General features: G+C 45.2%; 1 protein-coding gene across 8 annotated transcripts; it reads right to left on the bottom strand.

Annotated features, from left to right (window-relative positions):
• On the bottom strand, positions 1 to 25,622 carry tcf3b (transcription factor 3b). 8 transcript variants are annotated; one of them, XM_083672440.1, is made up of 21 exons: positions 25,337 to 25,622; positions 21,520 to 21,619; positions 19,754 to 19,826; positions 13,974 to 14,047; positions 13,145 to 13,217; positions 12,507 to 12,547; positions 12,073 to 12,205; positions 11,594 to 11,640; positions 8,714 to 8,813; positions 8,399 to 8,535; positions 8,059 to 8,185; positions 7,810 to 7,868; positions 7,598 to 7,679; positions 7,244 to 7,320; positions 6,814 to 7,020; positions 6,528 to 6,639; positions 5,876 to 6,023; positions 5,445 to 5,507; positions 4,785 to 5,035; positions 4,338 to 4,493; positions 1 to 4,088 (listed from the first exon to the last, which is right to left on the bottom strand). In XM_083672440.1, the coding sequence occupies exons 2-20, from the start codon at positions 21,595 to 21,597 to the stop codon at positions 4,348 to 4,350; spliced, it is 2,028 nt and encodes a 675-aa protein (XP_083528566.1). In that variant the 5' UTR covers positions 21,598 to 21,619; positions 25,337 to 25,622; the 3' UTR covers positions 1 to 4,088; positions 4,338 to 4,347. The 8 variants fall into 8 exon arrangements, with proteins under 8 accessions (XP_083528566.1, XP_083528568.1, XP_083528567.1 ...); XM_083672442.1 differs by having other exon boundaries at positions 4,797 to 5,035; XM_083672441.1 differs by having other exon boundaries at positions 6,814 to 7,017.
• Positions 25,623 to 26,248: the final 626 nt, after the last annotated feature.

Raw genomic sequence — 26,248 nt, 5'->3', positions numbered from 1 at the left:
AACCCTTTATTACAATGCGTTCCTTTATTTTCCTTTTTATGTATACAAGATTCAAAAGCCAGACATTGAAAAAGGTATAATTCTGTTATTAAAAATGGCACATTTATTGCTACATTACTGTTATATACAGGACAGTTCTCAATAACTACTTTATATATATAAAAAAAAAAAGAACAAGGAGACTGGGACTGGACTGGAGGCACTCTGAAGACACTACAGCCGTCTTGATTGTGTCCTCGCTGCATGTGTAAGATGCCAGGTTATGTAGCAGTGAGTGACTGGCCTTGTTTGAATACTTAAAACATGAATACTCCCCAGTCCCCTCCTTAAAGTTGATCATACATATGACAGAATTAGGTAGGTGAAAATTGAATGAAATTATTTTCTATTCATATTGAGCCCCTAACAGGTTGTGGCAATATACTTTTTTTTTTTTTTTCTTCTTTTTTACACGATGCAGTAACGTCATTGAGAGAGGAGGGGAGAATGCACCTCAAAGTATTCAAACTGGGCGTGTCAATATTCAGGTCAAGAGACACAGAAAACAGACGCTCCAACTTTCCCTCTAACCAACAACTCAGAATACAGGTTGTACATTTGTCAGTCATTGTGGGATGTTCACAGAATACTCAATGACAGCAAATCAGATAAGTCCATTTTTTTTCCTCTCCGAACAAATCTGCAATATTTAGTACACATGTTTAACCTTGTAATAGTAGAGAAACAAATCTTCAAATCAACTCTTCGAAAGAAGTATGCAAACACCTCTTAAAAGAAGTCACTGTCAAAGTCAACAAGGAGCTGGCATTCAGAAAGAAGAAAGAGGAGAAGTCTAAAAAAAACATAGGAAATAGTCACAAATGACTTAATATAACAGCATGACTGCAGTTGAGGACATATAAGCCCTCTTTAACGCAGACATATTGTTGCTCGTTCTATTATGATGAGAAGCTCCAGTTATCATGGCTCAAAATAACAGCCCCCTACTTCAAAGCTGAAGCCATTTATATTGACATTTCGATGGGCTTGAAAAAGCAGATCGTGAGGGCAGAAACCAGCATCTCTTAGAACCCAGTAGTGTTGAGTGGTTTATCAATAGGAGGGCGACCAGAGACAAACAAAAACAGGGCCTGACCCCACAGCCAAAAACAGGGCCTGACCCCACAGCCAAAAACAGTAGCTTGGACAAATGGTCAAATCCAGTTGAGTTGAAAAGAAATGGAAGAAGAAAAAAAAAAAAAAAAAAAAAAAAAAAAAAAAAAAAACTAACAAGAGATCTACATATCGTTTAAATGTTTATTTAACTAGATAAATTGAAAAAAAAAGCCTCTCTTTTCCATTGTTAAACATCTTCCTGAAAAGTGAAAAAGGGGGTTGGGGAAGAAGGGGGGGGGGGGTCATCCAATGTACTGTCTCTCTAATCTTGGCAATACATGAAATGTTATGATTTATAAGAGAAAACTGTCTTATAATTAATGAAAATACAAGTTCAGGCACTGATAAGGCATCACTCTCCGATCATGACATCTTTAGTCTTGAGAATGAAAAGGCCACACTATTGATTTGTAAATGTATTTTTTTTTCCTCTTTTTTTCTCCCTCTTTTTCTAGAAAGTAAACTTAAATCTTTCTCAATACTATGACCACAGGAAGTCAACAACAATGCACATTTCTCCCTGTGTGGTTAGATGTTGGTACTAAACCATGTCTGGGGACATGGCAATAACTTATCACATGCTTTAACACTGTTTGTTTTCTAGACCATCCTGTATCTTACACACAAACACAAACTTTTGCCTCCAAAACAACAAAACATGTCAGGATACTATAGCTGCACATTGCCGACCACTTGGAAGAGTGCAGATAGAGTCGAACGCAACTTTGAAATGAAGAAGACAAAATAATGATATTGAACAATGAGGAAAACCTGGGAACATATTTGAAAATGAAGGCAATCCACATTTGAATGGTACATTCAAAACCAGTTGCATAATTACTGTTAAGAGGCAAAGCCCGTCTTCTTAGACTGCTTTACCTTATGGAGCCACACATCACCATTATACAGTAAGAACACTTCAAGAGGACAGTGGCATAATAAACTCCATCCACACATCCCCATTTGAAAAGAAATAATTCATCTGGGTGACTGAAAAAAACGCTTCCTCTCTAATTCATTACAGAGACAATATCTACATTTAGGCCACTGTACCCCTCTTAGACAAATGGAGGGATCACATCGAAAAAGGGATGCACCAGAGACTGTGAAATGTTGCCAGCTTATCCACAAAATACATTAATGCTAAGCCTACAACTGACCCCCAATGTTTTTCTGTGTTGCTCTTTCTGAGCTGGTGTTCTTGTTATCTAATGTTTTTGCTTTCCTTTCTAATATAGCAAAGCTGACCGTCCAATTTGAGTCCATTTTGAAAATTCATTTACATTTTCATATTATCTTTTCATTCTGTTCAGCTACAATACACTCTAACCTTCAAACTAATATTGTCATTTGTTATTTAAAAATCTACAATGTATAGACTAACAAAAAATATATATTTATATATATTTCATTTTGCTCAACTTCAAACAATATCCTTAGATTTATGTATGCATGAGGAGGATTTATAAATCTGATTTTGTCACTATAAGTGGACATTTCAATAACATACTCAGGAGAGCAGCAGAGAGGCGAGGGGCTGGATGGCTCAATGGGAATGCTCATCTTAAGAAAAGACAACCTTACTACTACTGAATTTGCAAGGGCTTGTCTGGTACTACAATAGGGAGTATGGTCTGATGCGTCTGTCCTGCATCTCCACATTGTGGCCTTGAATGGCAATGCAAGGGGGGAAACCTCCAAATGTAGTTTGGTAGATAACATAGGTATAGGGGCAAGTTGAAGCAGGTGCTTAAGCACCAGTGTGTGCAGGGTACCTTGGTTTCTATGTTCTAGGACTGAACGTTAGTAACGGCAAGAAAACCTGATTGCTTGGCAAGAATTGCGTCTTAAGTCACGTCACATCAGACTTGTGTAGGGAGATGGGGGGCAAAAAACGACCGAGGGTGGCACTACAATAATATGGCCATACGATGCCCATGAGAATGTTCCAAACAGACTGGACCTCTAGTCATTAATGAGGGATGGGGCAGGATGACCGGTAAGATCCAGAGCGGCTTCTCTGACACTTATCTAGGGGTCTGAACAGTTGCCTGGGAGTGAGATGCAGGTTGACACCCATTACTGTCTTACAATGCTGTAATACTGCACTGTCCAATCCAACTGAACCTAAGACGTGGGGAGACTGGGACAATACTGCAGTTGTTGCATGGGATGGACAGCCTTTGAGTAATTGTTTCAACAAGTCGGAAAACATCCAAACTAGGCAAGAGAATTCCTCTCTACCCTCTCATTGCCTCCTGGGGGGGTGGGACTGGATCAATAGTACTCTGCCCCCCCCCTCCCCATGCAGGTCAGATCCCCTCCACTCACATGGGTTTGGTTACATAACATATGTAAGACTGTACCATCACGCCGGGAATGACATACTACATTTAAAAAGAAAACTGCTCATAACACAAAAGCAATCCTTTAACAAATGTTCCTCGCATGTAAGCAATTTGCTTAAATGTCTCATATAAAACATGTAACAATTAGGCACAAAACCTTGATTTAATTTGTCGTTTGTTAGGTTTCTGTCTTTCACAGAGCACCTCTCGGCAGTGTATACAGTCCCAATTCGTGGCAGGACACTAGTACTCCGGTGTTCCATTGTGTTATGGAAGCAAAAAAAAAAAATATGTATAAAAAAAAACAAAAAAACAAAAACAATAAAAGTTCTTCACATTTGCGCTGGTAGTCATGGTCAGGAGTGCGGCAAATTGGCTGTGTCAGTTTTGGCAGTATGCGTGTGTGTAGAAGGGTGTGTGTGAATGTGTGTTTTGTAACTGAAATGACAATACACAGACACATCAGTATATGTATACACACACACACACACTGAGAAAAATGGGTGGAAGAATCAATTAAGGCCACATCTTCCGAGAGCCAAGGAAATTCCATAACGCCCGTGAGAGGCTGCGGGTGCGAGACATCTGCAAAGGAGAAGACACAACCGTCATCACTCGACACGTTCAAAACATCAACAACACACAAAGTCACACAAATTACTGAAAGACTCTCAAGGTCATACGTAGGTCACTCTCAAGGTCATCCCCTCATTAGCCTGGACTGGTACAACAGTTATGGCGGTCGGCAACGACCTCAGGCCCCATGCTCACGCCAATCGTACACTTTTAAATCCGTGTGAAGTGCATAAGTGGATACTTCAACGGCTTCAGTACCTGTCTGGTATTACATATGGCTGACTGAGTTGTGGCCGTCGCCCCCAAGGCCGGGGTGGCCTCCTGAGAGCTGCATGGGAGAGTCTCCCACCACCCCCGACACCTTCTCCTCCTCCCGCCGCTTCAGACACGCTGCTTTAGGGTTCAGGTTGCGTTCTGAGGGAAAAGAGAGAGAGGGGGGGGGAAAAATTCACAGGGTTAGTCTAAATATTCAAACGGCCTGTGGTGGTATTTCAAATATTCCTTGTAACAATCTAGCTCAAAAGAAAGACTCTTTCTGTTAGAAAAATGGTATGAGATTGAAGGGGTGAAATATTTCCTTTCGGACGTTAGTGACGTACGGACAGGACCAAAGGAATAGTCAAAAGAGGCAATGAGAGGAAGTGGTTAGGGTGAAACCCTGAAGGAGTTAGTAATGTAGAGTAATAATAATAATGATCCTCGTACTCCGTTGCTGACCTCTGACTTGTTGTTCCAGGTTGAGGATGACGTTAACAGCCTGGTGCAGGATGAGCAGTTTGGTCTGAGGTTTGTCGTTGCTGAGGTGCAGCTGGCACATGCGGCCCAACTCTTTAAAGGCCTCGTTGATGTCTCGCACCCGCAGCCTTTCACGAGCGTTGTTGGCAACCCGTCGCTCTTTTTCACGCTCTACCTTCACCTCAGGAGAAAGGTCCTCATCGTCTTCCTCGTCGTCTTGACTACAGAGGGGGGAGAGAGAGAGGAGGGGGGATGAAGGAATGGGGGGGGTGGAATGGGGAGGGGACACTTTCAAAATCGCACCCTCACAAACCCACAGCATGTGAAGCTGACACCTAAACATTGGAATGTACCATTAAGGAACAAACCACAGTAAAAACTAGAACAGAATCTTTCACTTAAGCACTATCAGTACCATCATCTTTTATCCCACATCGATTGGAAATGTTTAATGTTGACAAATGTATGTTTTCTTTAGATATCCAATTGTATGTAATATATCTAAGACACAACTAAAACACAGTTCTACACGACAATCTATGATGTTAGTTGCTCTGCATCACATTGGCTCTCCAAACGTGTGCTTTATACGGTGGTATAGAAAGCACGTTCCCTGGCGGAGAGACTTACTCATCTGCGTGGTCTGACAGGCCTGAGAGACCCGAGAGGATCTGGAGGGTCAACTCCTCCTTTCTGAAAACAATGTGACATGAGGGGAGAAGGGTGGGGGGGGCAGGGCAGATGGTAAGAGACTAGCAGGAGTCAGTGGGATACAGATATACAGGTACACAGGCCACAACACAGCTAACTAACAGTTGAAATTTGGCAGAAATAAAACGGGCAAATAATGTTGTCAAATGTCATGCATACATCGTTCCTGGCATCCAATTGAGAGATTGAATTGAACAGTTCCACCTATGTGGGATAAAATAAGTCGACCCTCAAAACACTTGGAATGCATCTCATGTAATAAACAGACAAATGTTGACAAAGACTCAACGACAGCTTGTAGTTGTAACAGTCAGGGTCAGATTGAGACTCAGGAAAGATGGAGCACTTACCTTGACCGGAAGCGGGCCAACTTGGTCTTCTCTTTCTCGTCCTCGGACTTGTCTGCGATGGAGGAGTTCTCGTCATCGTCCTTGTCCTCCCTCTTGATGTCAGAGCCGCTGGAGGAGTGTGTGGAGCGGGCCACGCTTCCTGGTAGATCTATGGAGAATTACGGGTGGGGGGGTTACAACTTGGCCATCGAAACCACATATTAAGACAACGTTGAATCAAATCGATACACACAGTTACACAGGGTGCAACAGCCTAACCAAAGCAGAACAACAGCAGTGTGGGATGGATTAACAGTGTGGGATAAGAATACAGCATGAGAGTGTGTCGAGTGTGAGGGATGAGAGAGGGATGAGTGTGAGGGATGAGAGAGGGATGAGTGTGAAGGATGAGAGTGAGGGATGAGAGAGGGATGAGTGTGTTGAGAGTGAAGGATGAGAGAGGGATGAGTGTGTCGAGAGTGGGGGATGAGAGAGGGATGAGTGTGTTGAGAGTGAAGGATGAGAGAGGGATGAGTGTGTTGAGAGTGAGGGATGAGAGAGGGATGAGAGTAACTGATGATAGAGGGATGAGAGTAACTGATGATAGAGGGATGAGAGAGGGATGAGAGTAACTGATGACAGAGGGATGAGAGCGTGGGAGTGTTTGACTCACTGGTGAAGCCTTCGGGTTGGCCGGCAGACTGCTGGGGGCCTGAGGCGTGGTGGCCGTGCAGCAGGGTGCTGCTAGGAGGCAGGCCGGTGGGCTCCTCGTGATGGTTCCCTCCCTGGAAGATGAGAACCAAACAGCTGAGTTCAACCACACCCACACCCACACCCACACCCACACCCACACCCACACCCACACACCCACACCCACACCCACACACACACACACACACACACACCCACACACACACCCACACACACAGACAGACAGAGACAGTAGAGAGCAGCCTCACCATGGCAGGGTGTCTGTTGCTCAGGGCCAGCCCTGGGTTGGAGAAGGCCTGAGACAGGGCTCCTAGCCCTCCATTGTGCACAGAGGATACAGCACTGAGCAGGCTGTGCATGTCAGAGTGGGCTCCTCCCAGGCCCGGGCCCTGGCCCACAGCATGGCTACGCAGCACGTGGATGGCCTCCTCCAGACGGTCCTCCATCTTGTTCTGCTGCAGAGGGGACAATAGAGGTTATGATGCATGCTATGGTGATGCTGTTGTGGAAAGGTAGGGATGCTACTTATGCAAACTAAGGCTTTGCGTGTAGTCTCTCTGTTGGCATGTACAGGTATCTCTGGTAACAGACATAATAGATATTAAACTCATTTAGATACACAAAGCTGGCAGGTGACTGGAAGGATTGGGTAAGGTGTGCAGAGGTCAGATGACATACCAGGGCATGCAGCTGGCCTTCGTAGCTGGGGGACAGAGCAGGGGGGCCTGAAGGTCTTGACCACTGAGATGCAGGTCCTGCAAAACAAATGCATGTGTGATGGCAATGTGAGTGTCCTCTTCCTTTACAGAGCTTGCGAAACAAGGTGTTTGTCCTCCACCTCAACAGCAGGTGGAGCCCCAGAGCCATTCCTGGGCTCCGGGCCTCCAAAGTCATTTCGAAACATCTTCTCTTTACCAATTGATACTGTTCATTGTTTCTTGAAAGACAAAGACTAAGCCATGCGGTCACAATGGGACAGGTAACAGTCCAGTGTTGAAATGCGAGGGCTCAGACCCAGACAGTCTACTGCACCTGCAATGCCCTGAGGAGAAGCCACCGGGGTGGAGGGCGAGGGAGAGAAGTTGTTGTTGCTGTTGTGGTCCGAAGGGTAGATCTGGAAACACACAGGACAAGATGGTGCTTTAACACAGTGAGGAGGCAAACACTCAAGCGAAAACCAAACAATTCTTGTCAAAATCAGAAATACAATGTCGCTGCTTCCTCCAGCCAGGAGGATTACTCACCGAGGCCAGAGCCTTCCCAATCTCATCCCCTGAGCTGCCTGCCGTTGTGCCTCTGTTGGCTGTGGAGAAACAACACAGTGGGTCAGGTTTATCTTCTCATACATATAAACATGGCACCCAAAAATTGACCCCAAAAACAGACATGTGGGTATGACAAGTCAGCGTAGCACAGCAATACATACAACACTGTTCCTCCATGAACAGACATGATGCCAGTGAGACCGGTCTAGAGGGGAGCAAAATCAGTACCCATGATGCTGTCTGCTCCGTTGAGGGAGGGTGCATGGTTGTAGCTCCCCGAGCCGGAGTGGAAGCCGTTGACCTCGCTGGCGTGCAGAGGGTAGTTCTGTGGGGACAGAGGCAGGGGTTGACGCTTCTGGGGGAGAGGATAGAACAGCTGGATTAGAGCCATGGCCATGCCAGATGGATTCGTCATAGAAAAGACCGGCATGACAGATCAGAAACAGAGTCACAACAGAAGACAGACAGCCCCCAGGGCTGAGAGAGAGAGAGAGAGAGAGAGAGAGAGAGGGGGGGGGGGGGGGGGTCAGAGAGAGATAGAGGGGAGGGGGAGAGAGGTGATCCTCACCATCCTGTCCTGTGGGTTGATGGCAGAGAAGGATCCGGGCTGGCTGATGTGGGGGGAGTTACCCAGCATGGCAGAGTAGCCAGACTGGCCCAGAGGCCCCGAGGAGGCCCAGGGGTCTGAGGAGGGGTGGAGGCCCTCTGGAACACAACAAGAACAGGGGTTAGACCACAGACACACAGACAGAAACACACACACACACACTCTCTGTGGGTTAGACATATGAAACAACCCCAGGTTCGGTGTATGTAGAGAACATGTAATGCATGACAGTTTAGGACATATTATATGAACCGCGTAGCTAACTGGTGAAGTTACCTGGCATGTAGAAAGAGCCGGGGTAGACAGCGCCAGGTTTGGCACCAGGATATCCTCCGTTGTCACGGGCGTACTCATCACCAGATGTGGAAGCATACACCTAGTGGGTCAAACACACGGGTCAGAACTCAGTTCAGTTAGTTTCCTAACTGCAAAACACTTGCAGACACATGTAGCCGGCAACGGAACCAAGGTGAATGGTTCTCACGTCACATTTGAACCACTGCGGCTGAGAGAAAGGCAAATGGCTTAGCGTGGTCATGAATAGTTTGTTGCTGCTGCTGCACTGAGCAGCCACATGGTGGCGAGGATGAGACTGGCATGGCCCCCCTGCCTGTGGGAGAGAGCACAGCGGCCATGCCATGCTGGGCACAGCGACGGCTCGAATCCCACAGCACAGCAAGTGCTTCCTCTCTCTCAGGAGAGCAGTGACATAGCACTGTTTCTGCCTGCAGCTCCTCCCTCTAGCCACTTGCCGACAGCTAACACACACACACACACACACACACACGCACACACGCACACGCACACACGCAGCGTCCTGCCCATACCGCCGAGGGGAACAAGGGGATTTAATCATTTCTCTGGTTTCTATGGTACCAACAGAGAGTGGCTTTGATCATAGATGGAATGGGGTTCCATCCTTGTATTGGATGTATTATTTTTTCCAACTGTCCCTTCCATTCAAGTTACACCTGACAACAATGGAGGTTCCATTCAAGTTACACCTGACAACAATGGAGGTTCCATTCAAAATGTTGTGTCACTGCCATGTGCCAAGGACATGACTACAATCACACACGTTAAGACCCCAGCTTCCTGACTCCATACCCCCATCACTCACTCTTTCAGACATGTATGAAGAAAGGGTGAGAGAGAGAGAGAGACAGAGAGAGAGATAGTAAGATGGAGAGAGAGAGAGAGCTGAAAGAGATAGAAAGATAGAGAGAAGAATGAGAGAAAGAGGAAGAGAGTTGAGAGAGAAAGACTATGCTGCAAAGAATGCTAATCCAGAAAACTGATTTTTTTTTCTGTAATTTGATTTAACAGGGAGAAGTGGAAAGGGAATGGAGAGATGCACTTCTAATTACAGAGCCATCTGCCTGTTCCTGGAGCGGGTCCAACTCCACAGGCAGCTGGGCTGAGGAGAGCTGAGGAGAGGGAGAGGGAGAGGGCTGAGGTGGGGGCTGGGAGCCAGTCAGAAAGAGGCATGGGGAGAGAGGTTGCAATGGGGAGGGGATGAAGGGGGGGAGGGAGTGGGAAAAAATTAAGGCGCTGATGATTTATGAAATAGAGAGAGAGAGAGAGCGAGAGAGAGAGAGATAAGGGTGGTGGTGTGGGGGACAGAATAAGAACATCTAAATGACTTAAACAAGCGTGATATGGCCATGGGAGTGTGTGGGAATGGAGGGGGGGGATTTAAAAAACGATCACGGTTCATTCGAGAGAACAAGCTGTAGATGGCTTCATTAAACAATAGGCTTTACGTTGTCTTTCAGGAGAACAATGTCGAGCGAATCCTGCTCTAGACGTGGGGGAACGAAACAATAATCGGCGGTGGATAATTGTATTCTTAGGAAGAAAGAGGATTTCTGCTTTCAAATCCCCACTAATGGGGCTTTAATGTAGTTCAGGTTATGACCGTGTGAGGTCCAACAGTAGCAAAACAACTCATGTAATAATGGGGCCGTAGAATAGATTAATATTGACTTGGGAGAGAGAAATACTCTCTTCACTTATGATACAACCACCAACGCTCTGGTTTGGCTCTGGATGGCTTGGCAAGGGGGCACGATGAGCCTGAACAACAGGTCCTGTCGCTGGGTTGGTGCTGTGGAGGTTAGGGTTGGAGGGTAAGGGACTAGTGTACAGGTATTAGAGGATTAGAGGGTTCTGGAGGTTTGAGGAGTGGGTGGGAGGGAGAGCTTTGTTGGACTAGGTTACCACATAGATCTGAGGGGAGAGGAGGGGGGAGGAAAGGGGGAGAGGGGGAGAGGGGGAAGGGAGGGTGGATGGGTGGGTGGGTGGGGGACACACAGGATCATCAGCAGTCATTAATCTGGGCTCAGACACGGGGCTAAGAGGCCTCGCGAGCTCCACGCCTCACAACTGGGTCACTCACAGGGGGAGGCCACCCAGACCATCATGTGGCGAGGCGTAGGCGCACGGGTGGGGGTGGGGGGGGAACCGAGGGGGGAGTTCACATTAATTTACACTAAAACCACATGGCTATGGCTCACACTGTGGGGCCCAGCGCTGTGTTTACCATTACCTATGTGGTTCAGACAGACAGGAACACTAACCACAGAGGCATCACTCGCTCCTGTCATCTGAGAGCTTATGTGGCTGCGGCTTCGAGTTACAGAAAATGTTTGTGTAATGGCTATATTTCTTATTGATGATCTACTGGCAGGACAGGATAGCGAATGAAGAAGAGGTACCCCCCTGACAAACCCGAAATATCTCTTGGCTACTTACATGTTACTTACTTAATATCTGTCTGTCTGTCTGTCTGTCTGTATCTCTCTCTCTCTCACAAGTCAAGGCCATTCTACATGCCATGGACTCACAGGCATTAGAAACACAATAACATCAGTACAGAGTACATACAGACTAAGTGCTGTTTATTAGGAGGCATTGGTTTCTCAGCAGCCTGGCTGTCAACTCTGCTGTCTGAGTGAGTCGAAGCAGAGGCCCTTTGCCCCTGTCTGTCACAGAGCTGCTGGAGCACAGAGCTGCTGGAGCACAGAGCTGCAGGAGCACAGAGCTGCAGGAGCACAGAGCGGCGAGCGTGGCTGACTGAGGGTAGACTCTGGGTAGACTCTAGTCTACCTCTGGGCTGGCTGTTGGCTGTGAAGGGGAGCAGAAATGAACACTCACCGAGGACGGTAGGCCAGGGGGTTTCCGGATCTTCTTCGGTTGGGTGTCTTCAGGGACAGGAGATAGATAACAACGCAAATCAGACTGGTTCAGTGGTGACACGCTTTGTCAAAGTCTTCTCAGTATTAGGGCTTGTAGTGTATACAGTATTAGTTTGTGTGGGATATATCCTACTGCTGTGTAATAATAATTACATGAATAATTATTCAACACGGTTAGTATCTTTCCACATTTTTTGTCTTTCTTCAAAAACATATTATTCTTACATTTCACAGGAGACACACAAAGTAAGGACATTATTTCTATTAGGAGCCTTCTTGGGAACCCTTCTTCCCAAACAATGTTACCCATGTACACAATAGATACCTTTTTGGCATTAGGAAGAAATAAATAACCTATTTTTTTTTGCATTTCCAGCCTCATATATGGATTTAACCGATTGGACAGTTTGTATGTCTCTACGCTCACATTGGTCTTACCTATGTTTCCATCAGGAGGTCTCCTCCTGGGGTTGTTGGGGTACGAGGGGTAAAACTGAGAGGCAGACTTCAGGCCAGAGGGGGACATGGAATCTGGACTGGGCATGGCCATGTCACTGGGTAGGAAGCCAGGCTAGGACAACAGGAGGAGCGAGGGTTAACAAACAACACACGCAAGACTGCACACACAGACACACTCTCCAACTCTCTCTCACGCACACACCCACCCACCCATCCACAATTCTAGGAAATCGAGAGGTCTAATTGAATGGGTATCGGATGAAAAGAGAAGTGAGAAAACAGGGTTGACTTTTATACTGAAACTTGAGATGACTTCACATCAAAACAAGTGAGAAACATGTTGGTGAATTGCTGCAAGCAACCACAACTATGATCTTAAGAGGGAGAGAAGTACAAGGTTCAAGAGTTCTTACCTGGCCTCCAAAGGAAGGGTATGGTATCCTCTCGTTTTTACCTGCATGATAAAGGGATAATTACAAGGGCGCTTGTGCAAATTAAAAGTAGGGTTTTTGAAATTCAAAAACAGTGTAGTGATGATAGTGCCCTCCCCCCCTCAGTAAGCTCAGCTGCAGAGAAGCTGCTGGCCAGACTAAACCCAAGGGAGGGTTTCTGCTCCAGTGCCCTAACATCCCCAACACCCACTAAACACACACACACACACACACACACACACACACATATACACACACATATACACACACATATACACACACATATACACACACATATACACACACACACACACACACACACACACACACACACACACACACACACATATACACACATATACACACACACACATATACACACACGGCTCCTGGCACTTTGCCGCTCAGATAACAATTTCACGCTCATAACAAAATACACACAAACAGAAAACCTCAGCCACAAAGTTACTGCCCATCCGATCACCATTCCAACACTGGCATATAACGTGACACTGACAAGGAAGCAGTGAAACTGCTTGTAAAGAGAGAGATGTGGATAACAGCCATCAATATTCCCCCTCTATCTGTATTCTAGTTTTATTTCAGCTTCATAACCGTACCTCCGATCCCTGAGCTGAGGAAGGGGGAGGACAGCCCCTCGTGCTCGCTGTAGTGGGAGCCTTCTCCATAGCCCTGTGGGAAAACACAAAACAAGACAAAATGGTGAGCCGTCTCAGCGGAGTGCTCTGATTAGTCCTCCCAAGGCCACCCCCCAATCCCTAGAGCACTGGTTCCCTCTCTGTAGCACGAACCAGGGGAGAGCGCTAATCTGTGAATCTGCGCAGAACCCAAGGATTCCTAGAATCCATTCATTCTAGCATCTCCCCTCAACGATCAAGTTGCGGTAATCAAAGTCTTGCAGCATGGCATGCATTCCAAACACCCCATTATACCCCCATTCCTTATATTTCCACGGAGCCGAGCCAAGGCAGTTACCTCGGATGTGAGGCTGCAATTAACGGTGGGCTTTCCACAGAGGTAAAGACTAGCACGGAGCCTGCCAACGTCTGACTCGGAGCCAAGCTATTAGGTACAGAGTAAAACTACCGGTCTGAATCAAACACATAGTTTGCCAAACCACTAAGCTGCTATGGTGGTGGTGGTGGGGGGGGGGGGGGGGGGGCGAAGTGAGGAGAGAGATGCTGCATTCCAAATTGGCTCCTAACCCCTACCTCCCATAGGTACTCCTGTAGTTATGAGTGGATTGTATAAATATGAGGGAATATGAAAAATGGCTGCACTTTGCCCTGTTGACACTGGGCTGGCGGGTTTCTCGCCAGGTTGCTTACCCATATCAAATCCTCTCATAGGCACAGAAGAGGCAGGGTGGTAAGGGCCTATCTGGAAGAGAGGGACTGTGTGGAGCCCCTGGTAGTAGTGCTAACTTACCCGTCCCTGGTTGAAGGAGGGGCTGTTCTGTTCTGCAGGACCCCAGGACCCAGGGCCACTGCGCTCGTCCAGAGCTGGAAGAGACATGGAGGTTTGGGTTAGACTGGTTTGCACACCGCCATTAAATACCAAACACAAAGAAAGAAGAGTAGGTTGGACTGACGATGACTGGTTGACAGCAAATCTGGGTCAAAATCGTATTAGTTTCCTTTCCAATTTAGGTGCGCTTGATTTTGCTTGCTTGGCGTAATGAAAACAATTGACTAGCCCCAAAAGTCCAAACCCTGGCCATCTACTCATTGAACCTAGACGGCCAGTAGGCAACCAGAATTAAAACAGAGATAATGTAGGGATAGGTAACTTGAGACACTCAAACCACTGAGCTGCTCTGAGTGAAGATTCCATAGGCATGCATCAGTATTCCTCTCCCAAAGCTGGAGGCCTGGAGTTCCCTCAGGTGAACCTGTCAGCAAGGACTCAGTGCCAATGTCATTCACAAGTCGTAATTGGGTTTAGTTGTGGAGGCCAGTGGGACAGAAGATGAAAGGTTGAATGTGTCGTTGTCACATTAGGAGACCATTCCATCCATACCGTGTCCCTTTGAAAACCTCTCAGTTGAATATGGAGCTAACCAATGTCTAAAAACTGCTGAATATGGAGGTAACCGATGTCTAAAAACTAAAATAATCTCACTAAATGTAAAAATTCAATGTCAATTCATAGTTGAGTGAAAACCAAAAGGACAGCACGTTATACGCGTCACTGTCCAGCTTCACATTTCACGAGTCACTGCACAGCAGCTTTGCTCCGGCCGTAACACACTCCTGGTGAAGCACAAACAAACTAGATTCACACATTTAGAACACAAAACATGTACCATGAATTGTTTCTCAAGTGTTCACGAGGCCACTTTTATGGCAGAGAAAAACAAGCATTTTCAAGACCGGTGGAGCAGAAACGCCAAATACCCCCATCATCCCCTTCTCTCTGTCTTATCCGTTAATGCTACCAAGGCTCTCTGGAGACACTAGGCTTAATTGCATACTGATTTGCATAATTGTGCATATTAATGTGGTCTCCTTATGAATATTCATATTTCGCCTTTGATTTTTGCCTAATTAAAAAAAATGTGTGTGTGAGAGAAAGAGAGAGAGAGAGCGAGAGAGAGAGAGAGAGAGTGTGAGTGAGGGGAAGGAGGGGGGGTGGGATGAGGGAGGGAGGGAGGGAGGGAGGGTCTGGGTGAGATCAGCGGCTGACGACTGAGAATGAGTGATGAGGCTAACAGAGCGGTGCAAGCACCTACACACGCCATGACAGCCGTGATCTATGGCGCTGATGCCCGTGGCGTGGTGAATCAGGGGAGCGGGGAAGTGGGGGGACCTCAAAAGATCATCTGCACTCACTCACTGTCAGCCCTCTGAAAAGACCACATCACCGACACACTCGCACTGAACCAACAGCACAGGAAACTGATGGACAGACAACGTAACACGGGTGACAGGCTTTGTATGGAGGATACCAACTCCTCAAAAGCCTGTTGGCGGAGTCGGTTATTGACTCCAATAGCGAGACATGAGAGGACCGAGAGAAACCCGAGGCCTGTTAAAACCAGCACTTTTAAATTCCTTCTCAATTATCCGGTGTCTTCAATGGCTTTGAATCAACAGTCCATCAACAGTGGGCATTCGACGTCCATGATACTTAAAACTCGTCCCTGATACTTAAAGTCGTCCATTAGGACAGCAGGCAGGGTCCTACTGTATGAGATAGAGAGAGAGAGAGAGAGAGAGAATCGCTGTGCGGAGGACAACTCTGACAACATTGTTTCACACGTTGAGGAGTAATTAACTCAGAGGCAATTAAACAAGGTGGAGAGCTGCTGAGGTGACAGTGATGCTGTGCCAGCCAATGGAGAAGTGAGAGCCAAAGACTGAGGAGGCTACCGCCATGCAGGGGGGAGGAGGGGGAGGGAGGGGGGGGAGGGGTGGCCGGGGTGGACGGGGGGGTGGTGGAGAGGGACAAGGGGTGTGGGGACGAGAGAGGACACAGACTAGGCCTACACGTTTGGGATGACACAAAGACACAAAAACTACATGTATTGCATCTTCATGGATTCCGATGAAAAATGAGAATTTCATTGTCAACCACTAACAGAGTTACGACTGTGTGCAAACACCTCACCTGTTGAGTCTGTACGCTGGCCTAGAAGTTATAACCTGATTCAGGAGATGAGAATCTAGTGGAGGCAACGGAGCCAGACAAATACTGTAGAACAGCAGCCAGACGCCAAAGGAATAATCATATTTTCTGGCACAAAGCCTTCTCACATTTAAAGGCTGTGAGAAATCTAATTTGCCTGGAAATAGCAGCCTAGCTCCTTCTTCTTGTGCCTAAAACATATTGTAACCACAATATAGTGCTTGGCTAGAACCACCAGCAAAGTGAAGATAAAATAAAAAAGTGGTTTGATAAGGTCATAAGGTGGCTAACATCCTGTGTGTGAGTGAGAGAGAGAGAGAGAGAGAGAGAGAGAGAGAGGGAGAGAGAGAAAAAGAGAGCGAGAGAGAGAGAGAAAAAGAGAGAGAGAAAGAGAGAGAGAAAAAGAGAGAGAGAGAGAGAAAAAGAGAGCGAGAGAGAGAGAAAAAGAGAGCGAGAGAGGGGGAGAGAGAGAGAGAGCGAGAGAAGGAATTTGAATTAAAAAAATAAATAAAGAGAGAAAAACATGCGAGGAACACAGAGAGATTTGAGTGAGAGAGTGTGCTGTTGTTTGTTGTGGTGGAGGTCGGGGGGAAGCGGGCCTGTCCTGTGTGGGTGACGGGGCCAGCAGCTGCAGAGGTGAGGGAGGGGACGCCTGTCTGCTTGCCTGGAGGAGAAGCCCTCCAAGGGTGTGACTGCTCCCACAGACCCCGCTCTGCTCCCCTCTCCTCTCCTCTCCTCTCCATGCACGCTCTGAGGAGGGGCAGAGGACGCCTAATGCAATTAGCACCCCTCTGGGCACTTTTGTATTGATGAATAGAGGGGAGCTGGTGGGCCACAACTCCGTTGCTGCCTTTCCCGCGCAGGGTCACCAGCTAGTACACAAGCGCTGACGTCACAGACTACGGTTGAGCCTAGCGACAAAAAAACGTTGACTTAGGTTACCAGTTCTCAATAACAAACTGTCATGTGACTGTCTCTCAATGGGAGCGGTTAGGCTCGGGGCCTATTTTCAGGGGGAGATCGGAGGAATTGTATGTCATACGTTTGATTTTTATAACAGAGTGTGTGGCCTGAGAGTCTTCAAACACAACCTAAAATGAGTATAAACATATGACAGCCTGCACACAGCAGCCTAGGGATTCCCTTATCTGTGTCATGCCACCATACAGCACTCCTGTAAGCTGGCATGGCATCCCTGGATGTTTGCGCTTCGGCTCCCGAGTGCTATTACGAGATACCTGGAGTTCTCTGAAAGTTAAATGTGACAGCTTGAAGTATCACATTCGAATGGTGTCAATGACCGAGGGGCACACTTTAGGACGAGGGCAGGAATTAACTCCTCACTGCTAAGTAATTGCCCGCCATAATAGAAACAAACACAGAACCCTGCCGCTGATCCAGGCTATTCAGAGAGAGCGCTCTCCCACTCCGGCTACACTGGTGCTCCATGCTGGGGCTAGTTAAGTGCCCCTGAGCTGTGGAGAGCTGGGGGGGGGGGGGGGGGTGAGGGGCATTGTCTCAGGCTCAAGCCATTTCCTGCAGATCAGTGGGGGTGCAGAGCCCTGTGCTGTGTTGGGGGAGGAGTGCTTTACACTTCAGGGGTGGGGGGGGAGTCGTTTCAAGTCCATAAGCCCTTTTTTGCCTTTGTTCCTGCGTGGCTGAGTTCTCACTCGGGGGAATGCTCCGAGTGTGACTCGATTTCACACCGCAGGTTGGCAGGGTGACAGAGCAGGAAAAGGAACACATCTCACTAATAACATTCAGGAGGAGGAAAACTCGCTAAAAAAGACTTCAGGTGTTGCGAGGAAGGAAAACACGAACCATTTTGTACTTAGATAGTAACCATCACAAAAGTAAAGAAAGACGCATTGAAAGGCGATGAATGCATCGGAAATTCCATTCGCTTAATTGAGACATATCTTCATAAATAAGACTGTTCAAAGACGGATCAAATGCTTTATTCAGGCAAAAGAAATGTGTCACGTTTAATTCTAATGGCTAACAAATCACTAGTAGCTCCCTTTCTTGTGCTGAATTCCTGAAAGCTTTTCAAAAGAAGTGTTATCCAACGACACATTGTTCAAAGACACTAAAAGTGGCCTCAAGCTTTAGGCCAGATGACTCATCTTGGTTGGATAAAAAGAGAGGGGGTTAAACAGGGAAAATCTCCACACATGGAGCCACGGAGGAGCAGGCTTGTTGCATGTCTCCAGAGGGGAAAAACTCTCGTAAAAGTAGCCGACTATCCAGCAGTAAAAATGAGATGAGACGCTGTCCTCTAGCACTCTACTACAAAAAAGCACCCCCCCCTACGATAAAATAATAACGTGAAGTGAACAGCTGACAGAAGGGTATGATAGAAGGGTATGACAGAAGGGTATGATAGAAGGGTATGATAGAAGGGTATGATGACAGAAGGGTATGATGATAGAAGGGTATGACAGAAGGGTATGATGATAGAAGGGTATGACAGAAGGGTATGATGACAGAAGGGTATGATGACAGAAGGGTATGATGACAGAAGGGTATGATGATAGAAGGGTATGACAGAAGGGTATGACAGAAGGGTATGATGATAGAAGGGTATGACAGAAGGGTATGACAGAAGGGTATGATGATAGAAGGGTATGATAGAAGGGTATGACAGAAGGGTATGACAGAAGGGTATGACAGAAGGGTATGATGATAGAAGGGTATGATGATAGAAGGGTATGATGATAGAAGGGTATGACAGAAGGGTATGATAGAAGGGTATGATAGAAGGGTATGATAGAAGGGTATGATAGAAGGGTATGATAGAAGGGTATGATGATAGAAGGGTATGATGATAGAAGGGTATGATGATAGAAGGGTATGACAGAAGGGTATGATGATAGAAGGGTATGACAGAAGGGTATGATAGAAGGGTATGATGATAGAAGGGTATGACAGAAGGGTATGATAGAAGGGTATGATGATAGAAGGGTATGACAGAAGGGTATGATAGAAGGGTATGATAGAAGAGTATGATGATAGAAGGGTATGATGATAGAAGGGTATGATAGAAGGGTATGACGATAGAAGGGTATGACAGAAGGGTATGATAGAAGGGTATGATGATAGAAGGGTATGATGATAGAAGGGTATGATGATAGAAGGGTATGATGACAGAAGGGTATGATAGAAGGGTATGATAGAAGGGTATGATAGAATGAGAGAGCAGCAAAAGTAGAGCAGAGAAACCAGGACAACCACATTATGTAGTGAGTAAATCCCCTAAACCAACAACCAACAACATTAGAAAAGGCTTTGACCGATACAGAGAGCAGACTGGGAAATATGAGCACATCGAAACAGTTACGATCTATATTCTATTATCTAACTTACTGACCTAATACAATTTGTTTTAACTTGTTATACAATATAGTTTCGGGGAGGGGAGGGTGGGGGAGGGGAGGGTGGGGGGGGGGGGGGTGGGGGGGGGGGAGGGTTCAGAAGTCATTTAATGTCACTAACATTTTGTGACCTCATCTCTCTGTGCGGCTCTCAAGGCTCAGCATTCAAAGTTTTTCTCCGGTTTCAATTTCAAAACCGAATCTCACCTGATCCTCCAAACTGACTGCTGGCGAGGGTCGTAGGTCTGTTCTTTCCGTTGGCCACGGGAGGTGCAAACATCTACAAGAGAGAGGGGGAAAGGTAAGTGACAAAACATGTTCAGATACATCTCTAGACTGATCCAAACAAACAGTAATTCCATCTATTCTAGCAAGAACATTCAATCACATAGGGCCACATATTCTTACACTGAAACTACCGTGCATCATGTTATCTGTAAGAATGTTAGGTAGACATCGAGGTAAGGAAGTGACCTACTCTCAGACCACAGGTGCTGCGGTCTTACGAGCCCCAGTGTGCCTCCGCCTTTAAGCATCTGGGCCAGTCATATCACAGCATTATCAGCCAATCCAGGCACAGAATAACACACACCTTTGTTTCTAAAAGGCTGGGTTTGGATTCCGTAGGTTACGACAGCTTATAAGACTTGTTCTGATATTAGTGGGTGGCTACACAATTCAATTGATATGCATGGTAAACCATGGACACCATGAGGGAATGATATTTCATGCTCCAAACAATAAGTGCTCTATGTGAAATAATAAAACCGATGGAATTTCCTAATGATACACATCATAAGGCTTCAATAATGCAGGGAGGAAATCAAATACCTGGGCACATCTAATATTAGTAAGCTGTGGTTAGTTGAGAGAGAGAGGGATAAATACTAAATTCACGAGGGACATCAAGTCTGATGACAAGCATTTTGGTCATTAGGATTCATGGTCTTGAATCTACGGATGTCCTCAGTGTACGGTAATTATCCATAACAATCAATTTACTCAGGCTCAGCTATTCAATTTATTCAGAGAAAAACACTGTCAGTCTCCCATTACTCCGAGCCAGGTCATATACAAGACGTGAATGTCAACTCAAAGCTCCCGGCAGAACAGAAATCATGGAGGTAAAAATGAATGAAAACACTGAAAGGAATCAAAAATCAAACCCAAGATGTCCTGCAGTATCAATCTGACCACCTCATTTAAGACCTGTTATCATAGGGAGACATGAAAAGGCAGGACTACAGTTCCCACAATTCCTCACTGGGTTTCTTAACTGAATATGATGAGAATTCTTTTCAGTTGTGTATACTGAGAGCGTCAGAGTCGTTGAACAGTATGAGAATACCTCATAAAAGCTTCTCGCTTGTTATCAGCCATCGCACTATTGCATGGTTGTGCAAATAAAAAACGCAACAAAAAAAACAACACAAAACTCAATGCAAAATAACCATATCTCAAATGGAAAATTTGAATCAAATAAACGCATCTCCCCTGAATAAATCTACAGCATTCAGGCCAACCTAAACCATAAATCAACTTTACAGATTACTTCTTTTCTCAGTTTTTTTTTTTTTTTTTTGTTAAGGTCCAAAACTTGGTTCACAATCAAATGAACAAACCCCTTGGACCCGAGGTACGTTCAGGTGACCTTGCGTTTGATTTATTGAGGTGGGATTGGTGAGAAAAAAAAGAAAAAGATAAAATTTAAATCCAAAGAAATGAAGCCGATTCTGCCATGCAGGAGTTCGAGGATGACAAAAGCATGGGAGTGAGCATGTTTTATCACTACCTGTTAATGAATCAGGATCAAGGAGAGCGTGTCTGCTTGCTGTCAATATTGGAAATAATACCGCAACCCCCCCCCCCCCCCCCCCATTCATAATCTCTCTCTCTCCCACCCTCCCGCACACCCCCGCAGCCCCCTAGGTCCTGGTCCCAGACCCTTAGCCCCCTAGCCCACTCTCTCTTACCGCACTGAAATCCAGGAGGTCGTTGAGTTCCTTGTCTGTTCCCACTGCAGCCATTCTCTGCTGCTGCTGTTCGTTCATTCCCCTCAGTCTCTTAATAACCCTACGAGAGAGATTCGCAAATAGGATAGACTGACTTTTAATGGAACCAGACTCGAGAGAGCACAAACACATTGAATGTGGCTGAAAAAAATATATATTTATATATAAAAAATAATAATAATAATAATAATAAAAAAAAATTGTTGCTGATTTGACTCAGGATTTAATGACAACACGGTTGTGTATGTATTGGAATTAATAGACATGAGTTAAGATGGCAATGTAGCCTAGTTCTCAATATGCCTTTCAAAATAGTGGTTTACTACACTGTTCTCTCTTACCATGAAGTGGTAACATGACTTGAGTCTTGTACTATATGACAGTGTTGTCTTATACCACGGACAAAAATCTACTTTGTTGTACAGTGTCTCTAGGTAGCAGATAGGCCTACGTCTATAACAGGAATCTAATTTTGATTATAAAAAACCCAAATCAACATGTCCATTGAACACCAACTCTCATATCCCCTGCTTAGTAGTTAGACATGTAGCCTAGTTCAATATTCTTCCCCTCTAATCGTCCTTTAAGTGATTTCCATTAGGCCCAACAACCTTTAACTGCTGCCTCACCTGACTTCTCATGACCATGATTGTTGTCAGACCTGGGGGAGGAGTCAAGGCTTTTTTGACATAAGGGATACCGATGTTCCAACAATGAACCTCAATATGAAAGTGAGTGTTAGCCTCTGTGTTGCTCCACATAGGCCAGGCCAGGCCAGTACTTTACTGGGTCATAAGTGTGTAATAAGTATGTAATAAGTATGTAATAAGTACATAAACAAAGACACCATAAAAACAAACGGAAATGCCATTGACTTCTTTGAGCATGTCAAAAACACCAAGAGGCACATTTCAGTCTTAAACTGCCTTGCCATCACTATACAGGCAGCAAGTTAGAGAATCTGACAAGAACAGTGTAGTATCCCTGCTCCAACCTAAACCAAGACTAATCACTTCAATTCTGTACGATTCACCCACAACAAGTCAATCATCCATTTCTACATGAAAGTTAAATGTAATACGTTTACAATCGCTGACATAATTGGGACTATTGTTAGCCCAAGGTAATAGGGGTGAAAGGCAGAGCTAATGGCTGTATGCAAACATGTCATTACCAAATTACCATATGTCAACTAAGAGGTACCTTGTCAAATGACACACAAAAAGCATGAACACTGAATTTACCCTGTGTTTTGCATTCCAACGGAAGCCCCAGGCTGTTCTCTCTCTCTCTCCCCCCCCCTCCTCTCTCTCTCTCTCTCTTTCTCTCCCCCCCTCTCTCTCTCCCCCCCCCCCCTCTCTCTCTCTCTCTCTCTCCCCCCCCCCCCCTCTCTCTCTCTCTCTCCCCCCCCCCCCTCTCTCTCTCTCTCTCCCCCCCTCTCTCTCTGTCTCCCCCCCTCTCTCTCTCTGATGCTCAGCAGCCGTGCTGCATGTCTCACAGAAACTGGCAGTGCAATGAAGGGATAGAAGCAAGCAGCACTTGGGCGCCAACAGGTGGTGTACTTTTACAACCTCTTTTGTAATCCAGCACTACAGTGCAATTTATTGTAATCAACTATTTGGGGGTTTACTCTGTAAACATGAATAATGCTGCTTGTCAGATGTAAATGTAAACATTCCACTTTTATAAGGAAAAATCAATTTCCACTGACAGCTATTTTTCATTCTTTCCATATTTGGCATGCACGCAGTTGCTTACATTCGAAAGCACATTGAGGGGTCAAGAAACTGAGGTGATGAATTTGGCGAAGGAAGCTTCGGCAAACAGCTCAATTGAATTTCTTAAAGGATGAATCCCAAAAATGGAACACAACCTATATGGGTAAAAGTATTCATTAAGAGATCCCTTTACTATTTATATGATAAACCGCCCATGGTATGTTTTAAAAACAGAGGCAGGCTAGGCCTACATGTAGTTACCTAACCTTGAGACAAGGAAAATAATTTACCAAATACAACACGTAGGTTCGAGAGTAAATAAACCTTATATTGCCTTGCCACACTTTTGGATAAGGTGGAAGACAAACAAACTTGGCCAAACATAATCCACAAAAAAATGTACTGTTGCAAATTGTTTGGGGTACATGTTGACAGTTAAAGGGACGCAGTGACTTGAGACTTCGTGGATAGCCTCAGCGTGTTATGGCAGAAGGCTATGTCTATTCTCTACAGAAGGTCCAAACAATATTCGGAAGCAACAGATTATAGCTGTGTCGCCTCATAGAAGTCGCCCTCCATAGCCTATATTCCTTCTGGGAACATTTCATTTACGAAAACAAATATTTAAGAACAGCGAACACATCATTTTTTTTAACAAGAACCTTTAAAGAAATTGTTGCCGCAAACACCAGTTTGCCGTCAAACTGGTGTGCTTGAGAGACAGCAAGGGAAAATCCATAGTGATAATCCACTAAAATATCTTAACATTAAAGCCATGAAACAAAAAGAAATGTAGACATGAGCTGTGGCCTATTGTAGCCTTCAATATACATGTGTTAGATCAGAATCCGATCGGTTAAAAATAGAGCTATCCGTCTGAGTTGAAAGAAATAAAACGCAACAGTTGCTCCTCAGCAAGAAAAAGTGGCTACAAATGTAGCCACCAACATCATCGCCGAGAAAGAAATAGCAGCGTGAACACCATATAGACTTAAATGTGTCCAATCTGCTCAGTCAACGATATTTTGTGAGCGGTGACATTTTATTTCGTGTAGTTTCCCTGACTAAAACAATGTAAATATGTATTTCTGACTGTGCACTCCTAACACTTCAGCTACCCGTTTTCAGAGATAATAGGCCACATCCAGGTCCTTTATTGACAACTCCATTTAGAGGATATTGCCATGGCCCGCGGGCTATTGTGGAAATAACCTAATATCATGTCTGTGGAATTAACAACGTAATCTCCTGCTACACAAAGTTTGAAACACTGCATCATCCATATAGAAGGAAAATACATCTGGAAATTTAAGGATACAAAAAAATGTGTACAATTATTGTGATGTGCTTCAAATAGTTGACTTATGGATCTGTCATTATTGTTGTAAGTAGGCTACAGTGTAACAAGCACCGACTTATGCAATAATATCAGTCCCATATGACAACTTTAACTCAAGGTTAAAGTTGTGCATTTGAGAGAGTTCAGAGAGGAGATGGTGGGGGTTGGGGGCATAAGGAATTTCCTGCCAAATGTGCAATAAAAATAAATTAAAGTCTAGCCTGTGACCAGCCGCTAAACCACTTTCAAAAAAGGGTGGTTGTAGACTGGTTATAGAAAAGTTTGTGTTGATTGTTTTACATTTGTTATTAACTCTTATAATGACAGAGTGGACAACTGAAAGCATACGTTTATAATGTCCATGTACATTATTTGTATCCAACTATATCATCGTCATTCCCACTAATCAAACATGCTAGTACTACGTGGGAAGACAGGCAAAACAAAATAGTCAAATTACAGGCTATAACCCTTATAATAACTTTATGGTGAACAAAGGAGTAATTTCCCTACACGGTTGGTGCGGAGACCATCACACACTTGAGGGCTGAACTCACCACCTTACTAGAAACCAGACAAAAACTTACATCCCCCCGCTTCAACCACACATTCCCAAAACTTTTGATAATTGTAGAAGTCAAATGTCCAACAATTAGCCTAAATAACACCTAATGAATTCACAGTTTTCCAACTACATGATATAGAAGCATTTTTTTTTTACCTTTCTTCTTCAAATGTCTGGCATCCAACAGTAAAAAGAAAGGCTGAGTCTCGCAGGAGAAAAAAACATAAAACTTCAAGAGAATTTCAACCTCAGCGCCTGAAACGCATTGGATCACCGTAGATGTCTTCCTTATTCCGTCTAAACCTTGCTTTCATAGACAGCCCACGTCATTAATACAACGTAACCAGTCTGCACCCAAACAATATCTAGTTATTAATCTCACGTCTTCCTTTTTGTTGTTACAATTGAGATGATTTCATTCTTCTAGTAGACATCTTCACCACCTCCGTCCACATTGTCAGAAGCAACAACGTATCCGTCCGCATGAAACGAGTGCCTCAAAGCCAGCGGTGTCCAATTTCAAACGCCTATTGGGAGACAAGCTATTTATTTTCCGGAAAATAACTATTACACAGTGCTAACGGCTCAGATTGATATAACGGCCGTATATGTTGGTTCGTTTGTCATCGGTTGTGGTGTACTCTTCAAAATAAAGATGATCTAAAGGACTATGCCTTTTCGCGGAAGGTTATAGCAGGAAAGTTAGCTGCGATTACGCAGCAGCTTCACGAGATGGAATGATAAATCCGAGAGAGCATGCCCAATAGAAAAACATGCATGCATGACGAGCAGACGTGAAAGCCAATAACTGGCCGCAGATACACCTCGGACCCTCCCTGATCTTGACGCTTGCTTTCGCTGTGTGCTCTGGGAGGCTGACGAAGGGGGGCTTCAGTGTACCCTCTGACATCATTTTAATGCTGTGGTTGTTATGCACGCTCTCTCTTGTTGTTTTGAGCGTGGCTGTGAAGAATCGTAAGCATATGCATAAATGATTATAGTTCAATGTACAGTGTGTATAGAAGTTGTAGTGAGCCGTCGGCTATGTAGTTCACAGCACCAAACTAG

Source organism: Argentina silus, assembly GCF_951799395.1.
Source record: "Argentina silus genome assembly, chromosome: 6".
In the NCBI taxonomy this organism is placed as follows: Eukaryota; Metazoa; Chordata; class Actinopteri; order Argentiniformes; family Argentinidae; genus Argentina; species Argentina silus.
The sequence above is the reverse complement of the archived record's forward strand: the minus strand, read 5'-3'. Positions and strand labels throughout refer to the sequence as shown.